Source organism: Rousettus aegyptiacus, unplaced genomic scaffold (genome assembly GCF_014176215.1).
Source record: "Rousettus aegyptiacus isolate mRouAeg1 unplaced genomic scaffold, mRouAeg1.p scaffold_m13_p_3, whole genome shotgun sequence".
NCBI lineage: Eukaryota > Metazoa > Chordata > Mammalia > Chiroptera > Pteropodidae > Rousettus > Rousettus aegyptiacus.
This window is the reverse complement of record NW_023416306.1, coordinates 96735709-96755059: the sequence shown is the minus strand read 5'-3', so window position 1 is coordinate 96755059 and position 19351 is coordinate 96735709. Positions and strand designations below refer to the sequence as shown.

Below are 19351 nucleotides of genomic sequence, written 5' to 3'. Positions count from 1 at the left end.
TTTAGTTTTATAAAATGTAATCCTGGTACTCATTAACAAAACTAGACAAATTTTTTTACCAATGATTTTAATTAAAGTAAAATATTAACTTGAATATTTTATTGAAACATCCTATTAAAAGAAGCACATCTAAACATTTCTAACCCCAAAATAAAATGGCCTTAAAAATGGGGAAGTCTATAATCTTTGATATATATACTTTAGTAAAAGACTCAAGGTTAAATGACATTATAATTCCTTCAAATATTCAAATTCCTAATGACTAATTTCAGAAATATTCCATGAAAACGTCCTTTATTTCTAAAGATTACACATTTAAAGTGGTCTCCTACTTTGACCAAATCACATTTGCCATATTTGAGCTAAGTAGAATCAAATTTACCAATTTGGTCCTATTGCTTCTGAATGATTAATTCCGATAACGAGGACATTTGCTGTGTTCTACAGGCATATGAAGTGTTTTATTTAGACCATTTCTAAGGATTCTGCCTCAAAGGTTTTACATGCAGCATTCAAGCTTATCTTAATGAATACAGTCTAGTCTTTGAGAGATCATGTATCATCAAGCTCTGCAGAGTTTTCATTGTCATTTGCAACAAGGGCTTCTCTGTTCTCATAAGTCCAAAAGCCATTCAGATCAATTAGAATGGTGGTGACTGTGTCTCCCTGATTACTGTTGATTAAATCCTGAAGAGAGATTTTCAAAGGATCTTTTGGTTTTACCATGTCAAAGATTTCATCCTGCAAGAGAAAAAAAAATCCAATGAAACAGATTTCGAATTCACTTAATTTCTTTAACACAGCAACCTAAAATTCAGGGCTGGCACTAGAACTTATGTAAAATTTTTTGTTCCAGTTTTTTCTTTGCCATTCAACAGATAGGCAGTCTCCTTTTCTCTGTGTACAATCACAGAATTTTATTGGAAGATTCATTAGGGATGTGATAATTATCCCTCAGAGAAGAAGAAACGGAGGCTCGGAATTTAATTCAAGCTACATACCTAATTAATAGCTAAACTAGTAGTGTTATATGTAATGTTAACGACTTACACTTTTCTGATGGTGGTGGTAAAGCAAAGCCTTGATTTAATTTAAGTGCAAACTTGGTTCAAAGTAAAAACTTAAATGCTTCAGAGCCAAGATTACAACAGAACTTCACTTCCAATATTGACGTCAACCTTTGGACCATACTAATTCTTTGGTATTAAAGAATTAGTCATCCAGAATGACACTAAATTATGCTAAAATTTACTGGAATAGATGGGAGAACCTCTTCTATATCGTGAAGTGTACTATATGAATGCTTATGAGGAATCAGTACATGTTTTCTAATCTTTTTGTACTAAAATTACTGAAAGTAGTAGCATTTAAGGAGGCAAATTACATTTTAAAAGATTAGAACAATTCAGGTAAATGAAATTTATGAACTTTTTATATGTTTGTGAAACTTCCTTTTCTATATTTGTGGCAATTTAAAATTAACAAGTTGCCTGTTGTGTAGTTTAAAATTTGCATCATTTATATTAAACTAAAATAGCCATTTATCTTATATTTGGTTAAAATTGGGTTATTTTATTACATTACTCAACTTGAACCTGACAGTACTGGATACTCAGTATTTTTCACAGCTGGTGAAAGTCTCTATTAAAATGCTAAGTAGCAGCATGTGTTCCAAAAGTAGGAGACTAAAAAAAAGGCCCCAACCTAAATAGTTCCCAATTTAAAAATTCAGTTTATAGTGGAACAGATTGCCAAAGGATGTATGCTATATTGATTCTTTTAATTTTCAAAAGAATGAATGCTTTCAGTTAGAACACAAGGATGACAATGCTGAAATCAAATTAGAAAAATCATTAGTCCAACTGCGGTCTAAGTTTCTAATCCTTGATTTGGTTCAGTACTTTATAGTTCATAAGTTGCTTTCATATAAAATTTCATTAACTGCAAATGGTTATCTGGTACCATGTAAATTAAAGGAAAAAGTTAACCTTGACATCTTGAAATGAAACAGGATCTTGTCCATGGATTTTCATTAGTTCCTGTATAGCCTGCATTTAGTAGAAATAAATTTGTAAATAAAAAATATACAAGTCTCCCTCCAGCCCTGTCCCACGGCCCCTTTATAATTCCACTTCCTTTTCTATCAGGTCACAAGCATCATTTCACCAGTCTTACTAATAATATTCTCAACTTCCTTGACCTTGCTTCATACCTACTCAGAAAAACCTAAACACTGGATCAGTGTAACTATCAACCTTTCTAGACCTACACGTTAGCTATTGAGAGCTTCAGAAAGAAAGTATACAAGACTATACACAGATTACTGCTACTACATAAAAATGGTCTCCAACCTTAGATGAGCCTTCTTTTTTCAACTCAAGAACAGCCAATCAGATGGCCCTTTAATGTGAGCCAGCAAATGACCTCCTCCCATTTTCCAGGAACAATGTTTATACAAACTTCACCATTCTTTAAGACACCCAATCCACCACCTCCCCTCCTACCCTATACTATGCCTTCTACTTGACAGAAAAAAATGGAGGTAAATTCGCCCTGAATTCCTCTTTTTAAACTTCAACAAAGTACGGAAGAAAATACAGTTGACTCTTGAACACTCAGGGGTTAAAGACACCAACCTCCGATGCAGTTGAAAATCCAACTTTTGACTCTCCCCAAACTTAACTACTTACAGCCTACTGTTGACCAGAAGATTTACCAATAACAAACAGCTGATTAACATACTTTGTGTTATGTGTATTATATACTGTAGAATAAGCTAGAGAAAAAAATGTTAAAATCACAAGAGAAAATATATTGTACTATACCGATGCAGGTTTGTCATCTGTTTATAAGATGAATTGTCTGTTAGTGCCTGCATCAACATTGTTTTATATGATACAAAACACTGTGGATGTTATTTATATGTGTATCACCAACACTAAACACAAAAAATGAAAATACAGTGTGAAAAATTCATATTTTTAGGTATAATGATTCACATTGATAATGAAGCATTAGCAATGATTGTTTTATGGTGGCTACCATAACAGATACGACTGCTTCACGGTAGTAAGGAAATCTCCCCAAACTTTTCCAATATATTTACTGCAAAAATTCTGCATGTAAGTGGATCCACACAATTCAAACCTGTGTTGTTCAAGGGTCCAACTGTACTGTGATCCAGTTGGACAAATAAAATTTTGGGTGACAGTCATTTGCTGGAAAAAAATGAAGCTTAAAATTCTTGGTCAATAGTCAACTAAATATGTTCTAAGTGCCAACTCTTTATGTGGCCAGAGTGTACCACCCAGGCCCAGCTCTTATCACTGGGATATGGATGTACAGAGGTTCTATGAAGAGCCCAGGACCACAGGGTTCAGCACCAGTAACTTTTTTCCTTAGCCAATACAACCAAGCCTAAATAAACTTTGATAAATGCATGTACAAAATATTTTCAATGTATTTAATAAATAAAATTTAACACAGTAGAAGATACTATAAAAAAATCTTTATGAAAAGAGGTTGGACGTTTAATTACCAAAAGATATGGTTACTCTGTTTCCCTAAAACAATTTTCATTTAAGAGGTCTGCCTAAAGTGGGGGTATCCCTATAATGGGTTGGTATTATCTTTTCAGGTTAGCCACTGATTTAAGCCCAGTTTTTTAAAAATGCAGCTGAATACTGGGATTGTAATTTATCTTAATATTTGCAGTCATTATTACCTAGATGATCATACTGGAAAGCTTTTTAAGGAATTTAACATGAAGTTATGAAATATGTACTATGAAACTCAGAAACTAGATTAAGTTACAAGTACCAAAAAAGTTTGAAATGGAAAAGAAAAAGCCTCTTGGGAAAAGTGGTTTATGACAAAGATGTGAAAATGTAATTTTTGTTGTTAGAAATATTTCTTCCTACTATTGATCTTAACAATATAAAAATGACACAGACTACTAAAAGCTAGCTATAGAAATGTGATGATGGAATGGAAAACTACTGTACAAAACTACTCCATTAAGTAGAAAAGTCATTATTCAAACTGAAGAATGATTGGTCTTAAAGGGGCTTTTATACCCACTGCATCTGTATACTTATCAGATAAGATATAATAAAATTCCACTACAGAGCTCATGTTATTCTCTGAGACCAACTAAGACACAAATTAAGTACTTCAGCAATCTGTTTCACACTAAAATGCAACACACACTTCCAGCCAGTTTTTAAGTTATTTATACTTAATTTTTACAGCATAGCAATTAAAAGAATTTACAATTACTGAAGTCTACAAACTTGTGCAAAGGAGCTACCTTTTCTGAACTGTTTATTTAATGCTTTGTGATTGTACACACTAGTGTTTGATCACAAAGAGCACAGGATTTCTCATAGATGTTTTTATCTCCATTGGCTAGTATAGCCCCTGACATATATTTACACATTTTTTTAGTATTCAATATCTAATCAAATCAGCATTGATTTAGCCCATTTATATTTTTAAAAAATAAGACAAACAAAATTAAAAACACACTGGATTTCCTTCTGAAATCTGTTATGTAAATCCTTTTGTTGAATTTAGATATCACGAGTTAGGTAAAATTATCACTGAGTAGGTAGTTTAGACCAAATGGTATACCATATCTTAAGGAACAATGACTCATTTACACAATGAGACTTACCCGAAAGAAATAATTAAGGGAAAAGACATTCAGGTATCCTTTGTTTTCAATATCAAGCAATTTGAAAATATATTGCAGAGCTGCAGGTTCTTTTCGGTTTTCTAATGCAAGAACAAAATCCAGGTAGGTCTTATAGTCCTATAGAAAAGAAAATGTTCTTTACAGGCCTTATTGGAATTAACTTTTCAAGTGAGTATCTGATGAAGCTATTTTGCAGTCAAGTTATTTTTAATATGAAATGAGAAATCCATTTGTATACTTAATGTTGGTTGCTAGGAATTCTATGTAGCAGTTAATCTGTACAGGAGTGTTCGGGGCACAGTTCATTTTCTTATGTGCGAAATTTGCTGTATTAAACCATAATTTTCTTTTACTATGCTTTTAAAATGGACAGGACAGTGACTAAGCGATCATATATTGCCACTAAATTTACATCTTCATTTCAGTGTGGTCATTTTGAAAAAAATGTTTATCTGGAATGAAAAGAACAATATATTTAAATAGCTGTTTGGAAATGTTTAAAGTTTTAAATCTAGTCACAGATTACTTTTTTTGCATAGTGAAAAGAAGTAAAATACTTGGGAGAGTCACTTAGAAGAAGAGTTTATATTTTTGGAAAGATTTTTTAAGTCTAAGATTAAGAATTCCTTTCTGCATAAATTATAGCACAAACAGCTTGAGAGATGTGGCTTCATCATGGTCTAACTCCAGGGATAGGTGTAGCTTCCGATTTTCTTTATTCTCCAGAAGTCAATATAAGCTCACTGTCTATAGTAGTCAGCTGTGGGACTCCTGAATGCTTCTGCACCTTTTTTCCCTTTTCCTTTTCATTTGGTTAACAATGGTGTAATTTAGAAAACTATCAAAGCTAAATGATAAAACCTAGAACGCTGATTTTCTTCTAACAATATGAACATTTCTTAAGCATCATTATTTGGAAAATTTATCAGATCCTTAACACGTTTTTAATAGCAAGAATGATAATTTAAAAATACTGTTTAGAATTTTCTTCTCAAGTACTTTGCGATAAAAGGACAGGTCCATGTTAGTCAATCTTTAGCTACTAATATAGCCACTTATAGAGAGTAATATAACCTGATTTCTAGATTTAAATCATAGCATATGTGGTACTCTATCTGACCTAATAATTTAATGGACGAACCATCCACTGACTATATGAAAATAGTAGTTAATAGGATTTGCCAATTTTTCAGTTCTTACTTTTAGTCCACAATCCTTTACAATAGGTATGCTGACAATGATGAACAAAATATTAAATTTTCTATTTGCCCTAAGTCCATAAGGGAAGTAATGCTGTCAAGCAAATTTACCTTAAGATCATAGGCTCCAAATCTCAAATAATTTGATCAGTTCATACATTAAGATACTGTTACACACTGATATAAAGATTATGCTGTATCACATGAAGAAAAAGGCTTTTGGAAATTGTGGGAACCTAAATTCTTAAAGCTTATTAGATTTAAACTATTACCATTTCTCCATCATAAGTAAGACACTCCTGGAAAACACGGTCTAAGAAGACATTGGTCATGGTTGCTGTTCCATAGCGGGAGAGTTCTTCTTTACTGAGCATGCCATTGTGATCCTTATCAAGATTCAAATACTGGCCTTGGGAAGAAAGATGATAAAAAGACACTTATGACCAGATAAAATCCTAATTAAAAGACAAAAGAATATATCTTAACTAAAAGTTCTTTTTATTGGTTAATATTTTGATTTTTAAACTAATTATGTTATAGTAATGGTAGTGCCCCTAATATCAGCTATTCATGCAATCTATATGAGAACAACTGTCAAGCCAGAACCAGTCCAAGAAAACCCATCATGAAGGCCATGGCTTTTGGGCTATTTCCCTAACATCATTATTTGCTTTCAGTTTGCAACCTTTTAGAACTTTCCTAGGATTCTAAATTAGATGGCAGTACAAGTTAACAAAAAGCACTGAAATGCTAGCACTTGAAAGTAGAAGTCAAAGATGCCAAAATGAGTCAAGATCCCCAATAAAATAATGTATTAGACTAATGAAATTTAAAAGAGCAAACCAGGCTCTAGAACACCTTCCTCTGTGGACCCTAAGAGCAGTATTTCATCACAATGCAAGACTATAGTTGATGTTCATAATCATACTTCTGGGTCAACAAGGAAGAATCAAATTACATTCTGTTCTATCAAAGAGTCAGAAAGTATAGTAACTGAAGAGTTACAAAAATTTAAAACATTGGTATGTAAAAATAAGTAAAGTTTAGTCATCCTGAATACCAGCTCTTAAAGATAATTAGAATACTTTAATCTTATAGTAAATTAGCCTATATATAATGTCCTTTGAACACTAATTAACTCAAGGAATGGATAATTCAAATTTTAGCATTATAATGGGAACATACCATATACCCTTAGGGCAGAAGGAGCAGAAAACCAGTTTGTTTCTTGACTCTCCTTGGACAGTTCCTCATCCCTTAACTAAATGCACACACAGACATAATTAGAAGGTAGCAACTGTCAAGTGATATAAAAGTAGTTAAAAAACATATTTACCTCCAATAAATCATCTAGGAAGCTGCATGCTAAAATATCTTGAATTTTTATCTTCCCTGTAAAGAACAGAAATATAATTAATTGTATTCTAAAAACAAGAGCAACTCAATTTTATAAAGGTATTTTAAGAAAAACAATCACACAATTGATATTTTAAAGCTTCCTAACTCTTATGCTCCAAAGTCTATTATATATTGCTTTGAAAAGGGAAACGTGCAGGGAATGTTTATGAAAATCTCTACCTCTTAGGTCTACCTGTATACCCCCAACTATTTAAGCCCAATCGGTAAATTCTTTCCATAATTACACTGATACCAGATTCCCCAAAAAGTTGTTGAGTATTTTGTGGATATAGATATGATAGTGCTAGTAATCAAAAAAGGAGACTCCATTTTCCTTTGGTACGTTCTGGAACAGGAAGCAATATAGAGACATGGTTAAGAACAGATAGTTGGGAACTTAAATGACACTTCTAGATGATACGTAATCTAAGTCTCAGTTGACTCATACATTAAATATGGATAATGGTAATATTTTCCTTATGGAGTTATGAGAAGAAAATGAAAGATTAATTTATAATGCTTAGCTAGTACATAAGATAGTCAAAATTTTTATTTTGTAAATTTTGAAGGGAAAACGTGTGTATGTCTACAATAGAGGTGCTTAAAAAGGATTGTCAACCACCGTGTACTGTGATAGACGCATAGCTGGATTTTCAAGGCTAGGAGAACCAAGGATTTTGATCTAGGCCTTCTTTCCCATTCTCTGCCCCAGTTACATGTATTAAAGTCTCACAGGTTAGAACAGTTGATAAAATGTACTACTGTTAATGAGGCCACATTTACTCATCTGATCCTCATATAGAGTACTTGAGAAAAAAACACATCATGGCTAAATAGTTCTGCTATCTCCCAATTCATATTTTTCATCAAAAAGAACAATTCTCTAATATATTACATATTGGGGATAGCAAAATAACTAGCTTCTCAGAACGGGAAAGAGCCAGAGATTCCTGAGGTCATACTTCATTTTAGAGATGAAGAAACTGTAACAAGTTAGGGGACATGCCCACTGTTACACAGCTGGTTATGGCTGATGCAAGTAAATCATAAAAGATCTTTATATATTAATGGCAATAACATGTTACAAAAATAAAAAATGACATTTCAAGACTTTTCTCTAGTTATTGAGATTTAAAAGTAATAATATCCTCATAATATCTAAGTTAAATAAGATTTTCTTTTTTACCTGTTCTTAGAGGGTCTAAAAAGAAGAAGAATTTCCTAACTGCTGTACAAACATAAAAGGAGTAAAAAGATTTTTCCAGCCCATCTAATTGTGGCAAAGTAGGGATAAGTTCCAATATGTAGTTTTCTAAATCCTGAAAAAAAAAACAAAATAAAATTTTAAAGTGTTAAATGGCTGATCTTGTTTTTTCATGGATACTGGAATATAATTTGTCCTAAAAATTATTCAGCATTAATAGTATATTAATGATAAAATAAATTCATAACTAGCATAGTGGTAAAACTATTTTATATTAATTTCTACTTCGTATTTAAATTTTAACATCATTTTGAATAGGTAATACATTCTACATAGTTCTAGATTCAAAAGGAACAAAAAAGTATTCATTGAAAAGTCTCCCTCTCACCTACTTCCTCTCCACAGAGGTAACCTAAATTATCAGTTTCTGATGTACCTTTCCAAAGGTAACTGATAAACATACAAGCCACTACATGTATATTTCCTTTCCTCTTTTACACAGGATATAGCAGCATACCACGCTAATTCTTCCGTATCGCTTCTTTTATCGCTTAACACTATACTTGCAGTCATTCTATACTGGCTCTCAAAAAGCTTCTACTTAAAAAAATATATATTATTTCAGATGTACCATAATCTACTTAGTCTTCAACTGATGGATATTTAGGTTGTTTCTACTCTTTTGCAACACGAAAAACAATACTATAGGGGCTAAGCAAATTTTTCATTCATAGATATGGAAAAATATTGGATATAATTTCCATTAAGTGAAACTCCTAGGTCAAAGCATATACACATTTATAATTTTGACAGACATCAGCAAACTACTCACCTCCCCATAAAGGCCACATCCATTTTACACTCCCACCATTGCTGTGAAGGGTCTATCAACAATTCCCAAATTGTGCCCTAGGAGTGCTAAACTCAGAGGGGTACTGCAGGGTATCTTAAATTTTTGAGGGAAACATTACAACATCTGTCAGACACTGCATAAGCTATATTGAGTTCAAGACAGTTTACATTTTTAACGTTAGTTTGAAATATATATTCTTTTTGATGACATCAGTCTTAGCAAAGCTAGGTTCTTAGTGGTTGCCGTAACAAACCAAGGACCACACAAAAATCCATACAAAATAGGAACAGAGGATGACTGTCCAATCTAATTCTCAGGTGAGCAGCTACACAGTGAATTCTGGGCACACACACTCCATTAGTAATTGTTATTTAAGAAAGAAGTAAAAAGATCTTTAAATGTATATGTATTATTTTTTCAAATGGCTAATAAGGTAAGCTTCATGAATACTTGCATTAAATTGTTTAGAATTAGTTAATAAATGGAACTGTTACATATCCGTTTTGGCCCAGAGGCACTATGAAAAAATTACTAATTCAGCTCCTTGATCCATTTTTAGTTAATTTTGGTGTGTAGTGACAGACAACAGTCTAGTTTCATTCTTTTGCAGATGGCTTTTCAGTTCCCAGCACCAGTTTTTGAAAAGGCTTTCCTTTCTCCACTGTACGTTTATGGCTCCTTTGTCGAAAATTATTTGCCCATATAAATAGGGGTTTGTTTACTTCTGCAGTTTTACTGGTCTGTGTGTGTGTTTTTCTGACAATACCATGCCATTTTGATTATTGTCGTCTTGTAGTATAATCTGAAGTTGGGCAGAGTGATGCCTCTAGCCTTTCACTTTTCTCAAGATGGCTTTGGCAATTCAGGGTCTTTTGTGCTTCCATACAAGTCTGATGATTTTTTTGTTCTATTTCTTTAAAAACTGCCAATGGTATTAAATCTGTATAATGCTGTAGGAAATAAGGTCTTTTTAACTCTGTTGATTCTTCTAATCCAAGAACACAGAACATCTTTTCATTTCTTTGTATCTTCTTCAATTTCTTTTAACAGTCTTATAGTTTTCATTATATAGGTCCTTCTCATGTTTTGTTAGGTTGATTCCCAGATATTTTATTCTTTCTGTTGCCATTGCAAATGTAATTTTTTCACCTTTTTCTGCCGATTCATTAGTATAGGAATGCTACGGATTTTTGAACATTGCTTTTGTATCCTGAAAATTACTCCCTTTTAAACACAACTAGAGACATACTATTGCTTTTCTCTCTCTTCCCTTCTCACTTTTTTCACGTTTTGTTTCCATTCATGCCAATAGGCAAGAAAAGGGAAGTACTTTGTAAACCAACTAACTGCCGATGAGAATTCTCATAGCTATAGAAGTACTCCAATTCTGACCTGAGTAACTATCAACAGGTGGCTAATATGTCTTCCTTGTTAGAGAGAGATAGATAGAAGCAAGAACCTTTTATTGTCAAGTTGATCTGAACCTTAAAATTCAAGAATTGTACTGTGTTTACAGAAAGGTTTTTAGGTATAAATGTTCAGTGTGAGATAACAGATTCTATCTACAGACTGCAACAAATTATAACAGGAAACAAACTATAACAGGGTATTTGTCTTTAAATCTTATATTTGAGTGTTCACTTCGGCAACATATATACTAAATCTTGTATTTGAATATTTATGTAAGCAATTAATTAACCTGGTTCATATTTATGCCTAACTCCCTTCCCCCTTTTCTGATAAACCTAAAAAGGACTCCAAATTTGGGAAAAATGTCTGAGATGAAAAGAAGCATGTCCATATAATTTAAATAGCCACCCTTCCACAAAGCATAGCCATTTAGATCATGAGGCTATGATTCTCTATGGATAAACTGGCCTAACTACGTTAATACCAAATGAGAAATCAAACAGCCTCTTGATAACTGACATTACAACCTAAACGGTCACATTATTTTTCTCACATTTTTCCTAAAAGAGGAAAAATTTCTGGCCTTTACATTTTCAAACAGTCACACACTAATAACACTCGCAAATAACCAAAAGTTTTCCAGTTTCTTCAATGATTTTTAATCCTATTAAAGCAGTACATTCTTCTTTTCTCTTTTAAAAAGCTCTTTTTTTAAAGGCTGGAGAAAATCTAAAAAGGAATTTTTGTGGTCAGTATATATTTTAAAAGTTTTTTAGCACCTCATGTTATTTGTAAAAACAAACAAAAATGCAGAAACAAAAAAATAAGAATCATCTGCAATCCCAACACCTAGTGATGTAATAGTTATTAAAGTAGGTTAATACTTACGGATTCCCGAAGGTACCCCTGTCCTGCAACATCATATAAACTGAGTCCTATCCTTGTTTGATGAAGCCAAACTGACAACAAATAAGAAAATTAAATATAATTATTAAGAGCTATCCTTTAGCATATATATGAACAAAAGGAGATAAAGAGCTAGATTAGAGGGACAAGTGAATCTAATAACTCTATGAACATTTTTATTCTCACATATACTACTTAACATTAACCCCAAAACTGTTCAATACCATAGAATTAATGGCACATATCAACAATTCTACCATACCTAAAATGACAGTAAAGTTGATACTCATGAGGATATTGTTTTTCCCTTATTAAAACTGGTGCTCCACCAGAGACAGAGAGTGTTAACATTATGCTTTCAATGAAGCTGCTTTTATTCTACTGAGATTCATTTCTGCAACCAAATATTAAAAATGGTACACACAGGACTTCACAGATCATTATGGAACTTATAGGAATAATAACAATTCCAAGTTGTTTGGTAAAAACTTCTTGAATCTGATGCTACCATTGTGAGTTTGAAACTGTCTTCTCAGGCAACTGAACCTGTACTCTATTGGTGAAACAAAACTACCAATGAATTAAAATTATTACAAATCGCCATACATTAAAACTCTTGGTTTAGCTTTTGATATATCTAGTTAGCTAATATCTTTAGGATACATGGTTTTTCTTCTGTTTTTTTTTTTTCTTTTTCTTTTATAATAATGAACCCAAATTTATGGTAGAAAATTTCAGCTCTAGTAAGTTCCAAGAGAGAATCATAACAAGAAAACAAATCTTGGTCAAAAGACAAGAAATTATGCTATTTTAACTTACTAAAAGAGTTGTTTCATATGGAAAGGATAATATGAAAATACAGACAAAACCTACTTGATTCCCAGATAGTTCAAACAGAATGAAAATTAAATCACCTTTTCTCATGACATAATTAAAGAACTGCATGATGGAAATTCTTCCATAAGAATCTGTATGAAGGAGTTTAGCAAAGACTTTTGCTGTGAAAAATTGCCTAAGGAAAGGAAATAAAGATTAAAATCATCTGCTAACATAGCATAAAAATGACTTCTACATGAAGTAGCAAACAACAGTGTAAATTCAAACAACTAAAAATCAAAGTGGTGAAAAAAAATCAAAGTGAGAACCATAGTTCGAAACTTAAAATATTAAGTCATAAACTCTGCATTCTATTGTCTTAAGAATAAAGGCCTACAGTGTTGTAAATAGACCATATTATTTATTTTAACAACTTCATACCAATGTAATTTTCTTGATTAATTTTATTAAACTTCATTAGTGACTCAAAGTGTCATACCATTGACTTAAATTTTCATCAACATTTATTTGAGGCATTTAAAATGCTTAATGTAACATACTCCTTTGTTAAATATATTAATCTTACTTGCACTTTGGTCCAGCTTTTTCACCAACTTTCAAAAAACTTTCATAATTAATCATTGCTTCCTCTCCAATCATAGGTGGTGTCTGGTGCTTGTCCAGCAAAAACCATAAGTTCTTAGAAGAATTGCGGAAACGGAGATATTATAGTTAACAGAACAAAACTTAAAAACATAGTGAAATGTTTACATTAAAATGACAGTCTGATAGTAGAATTAATATTAAGATGAATCTCATTCCTATTTTCCTTTGATTACTAAATACCTAATAAAAATGGACATACAGTACCTCTTTAATCCATACTGTTATACTGTAGATACTGTTATCCTTACTTTATAGATGAGAATTGAAGCACAGAAATGTTAAGTCCATTGCCCAACATCACAGAGCAGGGCAAGGATTTGAACCCCTGCAGTCTGACCCTACAGTAGTGGTTCTCAACTTCAGCCTCACATTTGAATCACCTGGGGACTTTAAAAAAACAAAAACTATCCATGGAAGATGGGCCCATGCAAGCTCTGCAGCTAATTCTGGTGGAAACCCTCTCTCTAGAGCTGGTGCTTTCACCCACTCTGCAGTTACCACTCCATTAAGGCACCCCTAGATCCTATATGACATAATTTTTATAAATAAGAAATGGCTAACATCCATTTTTACCTGTAATTCTTCATTATCTAACAGTTCTCTGCTTTTCCTTTGCAGAAAGACAGCTCTGGATTCTTCTCTTAATTTCTGTAATAAGACTTCATCTTCAGCTGGCAGCTAAAAATACATTGTGGAGTTAATTTCTACACTTAAATTCTAGACTATTGGATTATGTAAAATGTATTTGGCCTCATAAAATAACTATGTATTACACTGCCTCAAATTACTTTTTGTATCTCAATTTTGCTTAACTTCAAGTCATTATTCATTTGAAAAATTCATTTAACAAAAAGAGATCCACAGACAATGCAATTATCAGCAAGGCCAGATGCCTGCCCAAATAAAGCTAGCGGTCTAACCCAAGTTTCATTTTATATTCTTAGAGCACTGTTTCCACTGTAACCTTAGGACTAGTTGATGACTGATAGTCTTAGCAAAGTACGTGTTTTGAGACTGGATCACCTTACTTCTTGGAGATAGTCAAGCCAGTGTCTATTACATTGGCCTCCAAGGCAGAGGGTCTGCCCATTGGGGTGAATTCCATAAATAGGGCTTTAAGATGACTCATTCTAACTCCACTTCAAATAATTTGCTTTGAGGATTTCTTCTTCCTTTTCTATACCTATGCCCCATTAAACAGAGATAAGTAATCAGTAGTCCAAATCGGGGATTATGGTTTTCACTTCTCATTTCCAAGAACCAAGATGCCATCCCTCCTATCAAAAGGAATGGAGAAGGAGGAAGCATTACAAGGTGAGGCTGAGCTGAGGCAAGGATTGTGCTTCAGTTGCTAGTCAATCGACTAATCAGTGGTGGTGGTGGGGTGGGGGAGGACTACGCATGTGGATGACAGGTGGTTTCTGTGAAGCAGTGGAGAGGAAGAAGAAACAAGGGAAAGAACGTCTCAAAGGTCCATTCAGCTAAAATTCCAAAATTAACTTTTCTATAGTGATTACATTTTACATAATACTAAATAGGTCTTGTTATTTTCCGTAACCTTCAATTTCAGCTATAAATAGCTGTTTTAATCTACCACCCTCTTCAAAGACTTCTTCATAACTTTGGCATAGGAAACATAATTGAGTGTTATTCTTCAAGTTTTCCACTCTCAATCTGTTTTTCAGTTCAGCCTTGAACAAAACATTTTATACCTCATAACATAAAAAAAGTTAAAAATTGTGACCAGCTAAGTAAACCTAAGTCTTATAAAAAGTATGATAACATAATCCAATAGAATACCTATTACTAACATCCATAATAAAAATTAGGAAGAAAAATCTATGGCTCAATATATGAATCTTATCCCATTTAAAAAATTACATTTTATTTATAAACTCTGCAAGACATTTACTTAGATGCCACTTACCCTATAATAAAACCGGGGAATGGTCTTATAGAATTCATTTGTGTTTTTTCTACCTCCTTTCCATTCTGAGTAATATTTGGTAAATAAATCCATTTCTTCATCTTTTAACTCTTGTTCACTTTTTTTTCCTGGAAAAAAGGGGGGGAGGGAAGCACTTTTAAAATCAAACAATACTTTTCTCAGGTCATCTACCTACTACAGTCTAATAACAGTGCAAAAATGGCCTTCACAGTTGTGCTTAGACACTGAACATCTATACGAACTTCCTTGAAATACCGAGAATCACTATTTTCCATTAAAACAGCCTCCCCTGCATCTTCAATCACTCTAAGCTGCTCCCTCCACATTTTTTTAAATCACTATACTTGTCTCTTCCTCAAGTCTCTGCCTCGTTTATAGACTTCTGGCATGTTCCTAATTCATTCAATTGAAAATATATACCAAGCACCTACTGTGTACAGTGCACTTGCTGTACTAGATACTGGGACTGCAGTGGTGAGAAAGTAGGCACAGCCCTTGACCCCACAGAGTTTCAGCCTCCTACTCAGTGTTCCTCTACCTAACGCAAAACTCTTCCATTTTAAGCTCACACATCAGGATGCTATTACCCTACACCCTGCTGGCAGGTGGCTGTCTCATTTAGCCATTCCTCCACACTTGTTCGTGGACCATGGTGACTGATGTACAACATTCTTTACCTTGGTATCTTGCAATCATCAAGAGAGAATAAACGTCCATGTGGATGATTATGACACCTCAACTCTGAAGGCTTTCACCTCTACTCTAATGCAGGGGTCTTCAATCCCCAGGCCGCAGACCGGTATCAGTCAGCGGTCTATTAGGAAAGGGGCTGCAGAGCAGGAGGTGAGCAGCGGACCAGCAAGCAAAGTTTCATCTGTATTTGCAGCCACTCCCCAGCACTAGCATCACTGTCTTGGCTCCACCTCAGATTATCAGGCATTAGATTCTCAAGGAGCACCAGTCCTTGGTGCCAAAAAGGTTGGGGACCACTGTTCTACTGTGTCACTCAGTTTCACAGCAAGACCACAGATCATATCTGTTTCTCTTCTGAAATCTTAAACTCTAATATATACTCATAATTTCTAACTTTGGTTATTCAAAACCTCACTGCTATCATATCTGTACTTCAGCCTCACTGAGATCTTCAATTCTATGATTATCTCAAAAGTTTATTTACTTCTTCCTAATCTTACTTCCTTTCTAATATGCCTATAGTTCTTCCCCTAAAATCCTCTTAAGCCATGTGAGCTTTTAAACTTTGGACCGATCTTATAATCTAATTTGCTCACTATGGCTTAATGCTATTGGAGAAAACTGGAAAATGTTATTCCCACAAATTTCATGGTTATGAATGTCAGCTTCTCAAAAATAGTAGTACATATTTTATTTGCCCTTGATGTGCTCTTGCTTTTTTCTCTTGATGACTGACTACTCAAAACTGTCACTTCATTCCTCAAACCTCCCCGTGTTCACCCTCAACAGATGACAATCCCTCCCAGTTCATCGAAAACTGAGTCTACAGGGAATGGGTACCCATAAACATCCAAGTGGAGTGGGAGGACATGAGGTATCAAATAAATCTGCACCTTAATTTCTTCCTGTCAGTTTTAAGAGGTATCTCTCTTCTCACCCAAGGCTAACCCTTCATTCTCCTGAGTGCTTAATCTCAGCTTTTGCAATTCTATTCTTTCTCTCTCCCACCTTCTCTATTCGGTATCTTCAATTTCTTCATCTCTACTGGCTTTTAAGTTACACTAATACACTGAGGTCTCTCCCACTGCACCCTCCTGCCCAAAAAAACCTTCTTCCTTTCTACCTACTGCCACATATAACTCCTTTCTTTCTTATTCACTTTTTCAAATGAAAGCCTATACTATCCCTGCTTTCTTACCTCTCATCCCCTCGTTATACAATTTTGCTTCTACTCTTACCACTCTACAGAAACTGTTCTTCCCAGAGCAACCAATGACCTTATTGCTTAGTTTAATGGACACATCTATCCTTGATTTGTGTTAAATTTGATACTGTTGATGATTCTAAACTTTTCTCGGCTTTTATGAGACCATACTGTTGATTCTCCTATTTTCTGGCCAATTCTTTTTTATTACTCCTTCTTCCTCTATCATTTCATATTTCGTAGTTTAACTTCTAAATCCCAAACCTATGTCACTCTAGTGTTAAGTTGTTGGGGAGAAAAGGAAGAAAGAGCAAAGACTGAGAAGGGATGACTGGTGAGGAAGGAAGAAAACAGAGTATGTCTCCCAGAAACCGAGAGCAGAGAGCATGTATAGAAGGAGATATAAGCTGAGCAGAGAAAAGAGGCATAGCTAGCAGTGGAAGTTAAGAAAATCTTTTTAAAATTGAAGACATACCAACAGGTTTACATGCTAATGAGAATGACTGAAAAAGAAAAACTGACGATGCAGGAGAGAGGGGATGACTACAGTATATCCTTGAGTAGGCAAAAATGGGAACAAGCACAAAGAATGGGATCTAGCACACTGATGAAGGAAACAGCCTTAAATAAAAGTGGTACAACCTATATGATTTACTTCTTATTTTATCATCTCTCTCAACATTAAAGTGTAAGTTCTACAAGGACAAGGATTTTTGTCTGTTTTGTTTACTGCTATGGCCTAGAACAGTTCTTGGCACATAACAGATGTGACAGAGTGGATTTAAGAGTGAAGGGAGGAGAAATCACAAATAAAGGTACATTTTTAAAAAAGTTTCCGAATAACAGGTGCAGAGAAATGTAGCAAAAGTTGGAAGAGGATATAAGATCAAATGATTTTTTTTTAAGATGGGAGATAATTACAGTATGTTAGAGTTGATGGAAATGATTCAGTAGAAAAGGAAAATTTGATGATGCATGAGAGAAGATAAGGCTAGAGTGAAGTCGGTGAATAAATGAAGGGAACACATCTAGTGTTAGAGTAAAGGGACTTTCTCAAATAGGAGCATGGACAGTTTAATAGTGAAGCATGTAGCGGCACCTATGGGGGGAAAAGAGCTGATAGAAATGGTAAATGGGAACAAGTGAGGTTTTCTGATTGCATATATAAAAGTTCATCAACTGAAGGTAAGGTTATAATAAAGGTATGGAGGTTTGGGAGATGAGAACTGCCTTTCATCGTAGGAGAGTGACTGTCCAGGTAAATACGAAAGAAGTGTAAACGAATGACTGAAAACACTTACTTTAGGTTAGTGGACATACATACATTAAAAGTGAGACACTGAGCCGTGGTACCATTTTTCTCCAGCCACTTTCAGCTGCGCTGGGTGCAAGTGTGAAATATGAAAGATGTTTTAACCAGGATGGTTAACAAGTGTGAAGGAGGGAGAAAGGGGACAAGGAAAAATGGATCGTAAAATCTAAAATGGGTAAGGAGGGAAGCGAAAAGTGTGATAGTAAAAAGGCAGTAGGATCAATGGATTATAGCTTCTGGTAGGATCTGGTAGGATCGAAGGGTAGTTGGAGACAGGTTTCTCAATTATTCCTCACAAGTCTAGGTCAAGACCATATAAGTGACCTGCTCGCTCTCGCAAATCTTTTCCCAGGGAAGTGTGGTCAAACCTCTTTCAAACCTCCACTGTGCATGCTTTGTCAGGTTACGTTTTACAGAAGCTGCAAGAGCGACTCCCAGTTGTTGCTCCTCCCATTCTCCCGCCACCTCTAGGAGTTAAGGGCCGGGCTATCTTTGTTAGGGACGGCCCCTCCCAAACTCACTGTTTGGTCCGGTGTTGGGCGTCGCTAACCGCCGACGAAGAACTTCTTTCCAGTCCATAACTGACTCCCGCGCAGCAGCTCCAGCATTTGGTATTTACTAGCCGCTCCACCCGCTACCGGCTCAGACGTCAAACACCGCCCAGCCCCGTGAAAGCTGGGCAAGCCACGCAATCGCCATCTTGGGCATGGGCGGAAGTCAGCTAAGGAGGCGGAAACGCTTACGGTAGCCCCTGCGGAGAATGCAGTGATCACACTAACAGCGGGAAAGCAGACGTGAAAGAGAGAGAAAATGATCCTCCTTAAAGCAGTTTCCCACCTTCACAACGCCCAATTTTAAAGGTGCAGAATAACAAAGCCCGTGCGTGTTTTACATGTTGGGCCTCTGGCGCATGCGTATTACGTGACTGACGAGTCCATTGGCATTTCCGGCTCAAAGGAAGCGCTTTCTCATTTCTTTTCATTGTCCGTGGAGGATATATGGACGCGCTAAAGGTTCCCCTAAATGTAGTAGATGCCTTTAGCAGC

At 34.7% G+C, this 19351-nt stretch overlaps 1 protein-coding gene across 2 annotated transcripts; it reads right to left on the bottom strand.

Moving 5' to 3' along the window:
* Nucleotides 1–277: 277 nt before the first annotated feature.
* Nucleotides 278–19015, bottom strand: PPP2R3C (protein phosphatase 2 regulatory subunit B''gamma). 2 transcript variants are annotated; one of them, XM_016152080.2, is made up of 13 exons: nt 18827–19015; nt 15076–15203; nt 13722–13826; nt 13069–13181; nt 12581–12678; nt 11649–11719; nt 8480–8612; nt 7232–7287; nt 7081–7156; nt 6168–6304; nt 4676–4813; nt 1989–2048; nt 278–741 (listed from the first exon to the last, which is right to left on the bottom strand). In XM_016152080.2, exons 1-13 carry the CDS (start codon nt 18882–18884, stop codon nt 553–555), a joined length of 1362 nt encoding a protein of 453 aa, XP_016007566.1. In that variant the 5' UTR covers nt 18885–19015; the 3' UTR covers nt 278–552. The 2 variants fall into 2 exon arrangements, with proteins under 2 accessions (XP_016007566.1, XP_016007567.1); XM_016152081.2 differs by lacking the exon at nt 1989–2048.
* Between the last annotated feature and the right edge of the window lie 336 nt (nt 19016–19351).

Bases quoted from the DNA above. Each gene is read 5' to 3' on its own strand.
- PPP2R3C (XM_016152080.2), bottom strand. From the start codon at position 18,884: ATGGACTGGAAAGAAGTTCTTCGTCGGCGGTTAGCGACGCCCAACACC. The intron at 13,827-15,075 runs GTAAGTGGCATC...ATGTATTTTTAG, and splicing joins TTCCCCGGTTTTATTATAGG to CTGCCAGCTGAAGATGAAGT. The intron at 7,157-7,231 runs GTAAATATGTTT...GTGTGCATTTAG, and splicing joins TCCTAGATGATTTATTGGAG to TTAAGGGATGAGGAACTGTC.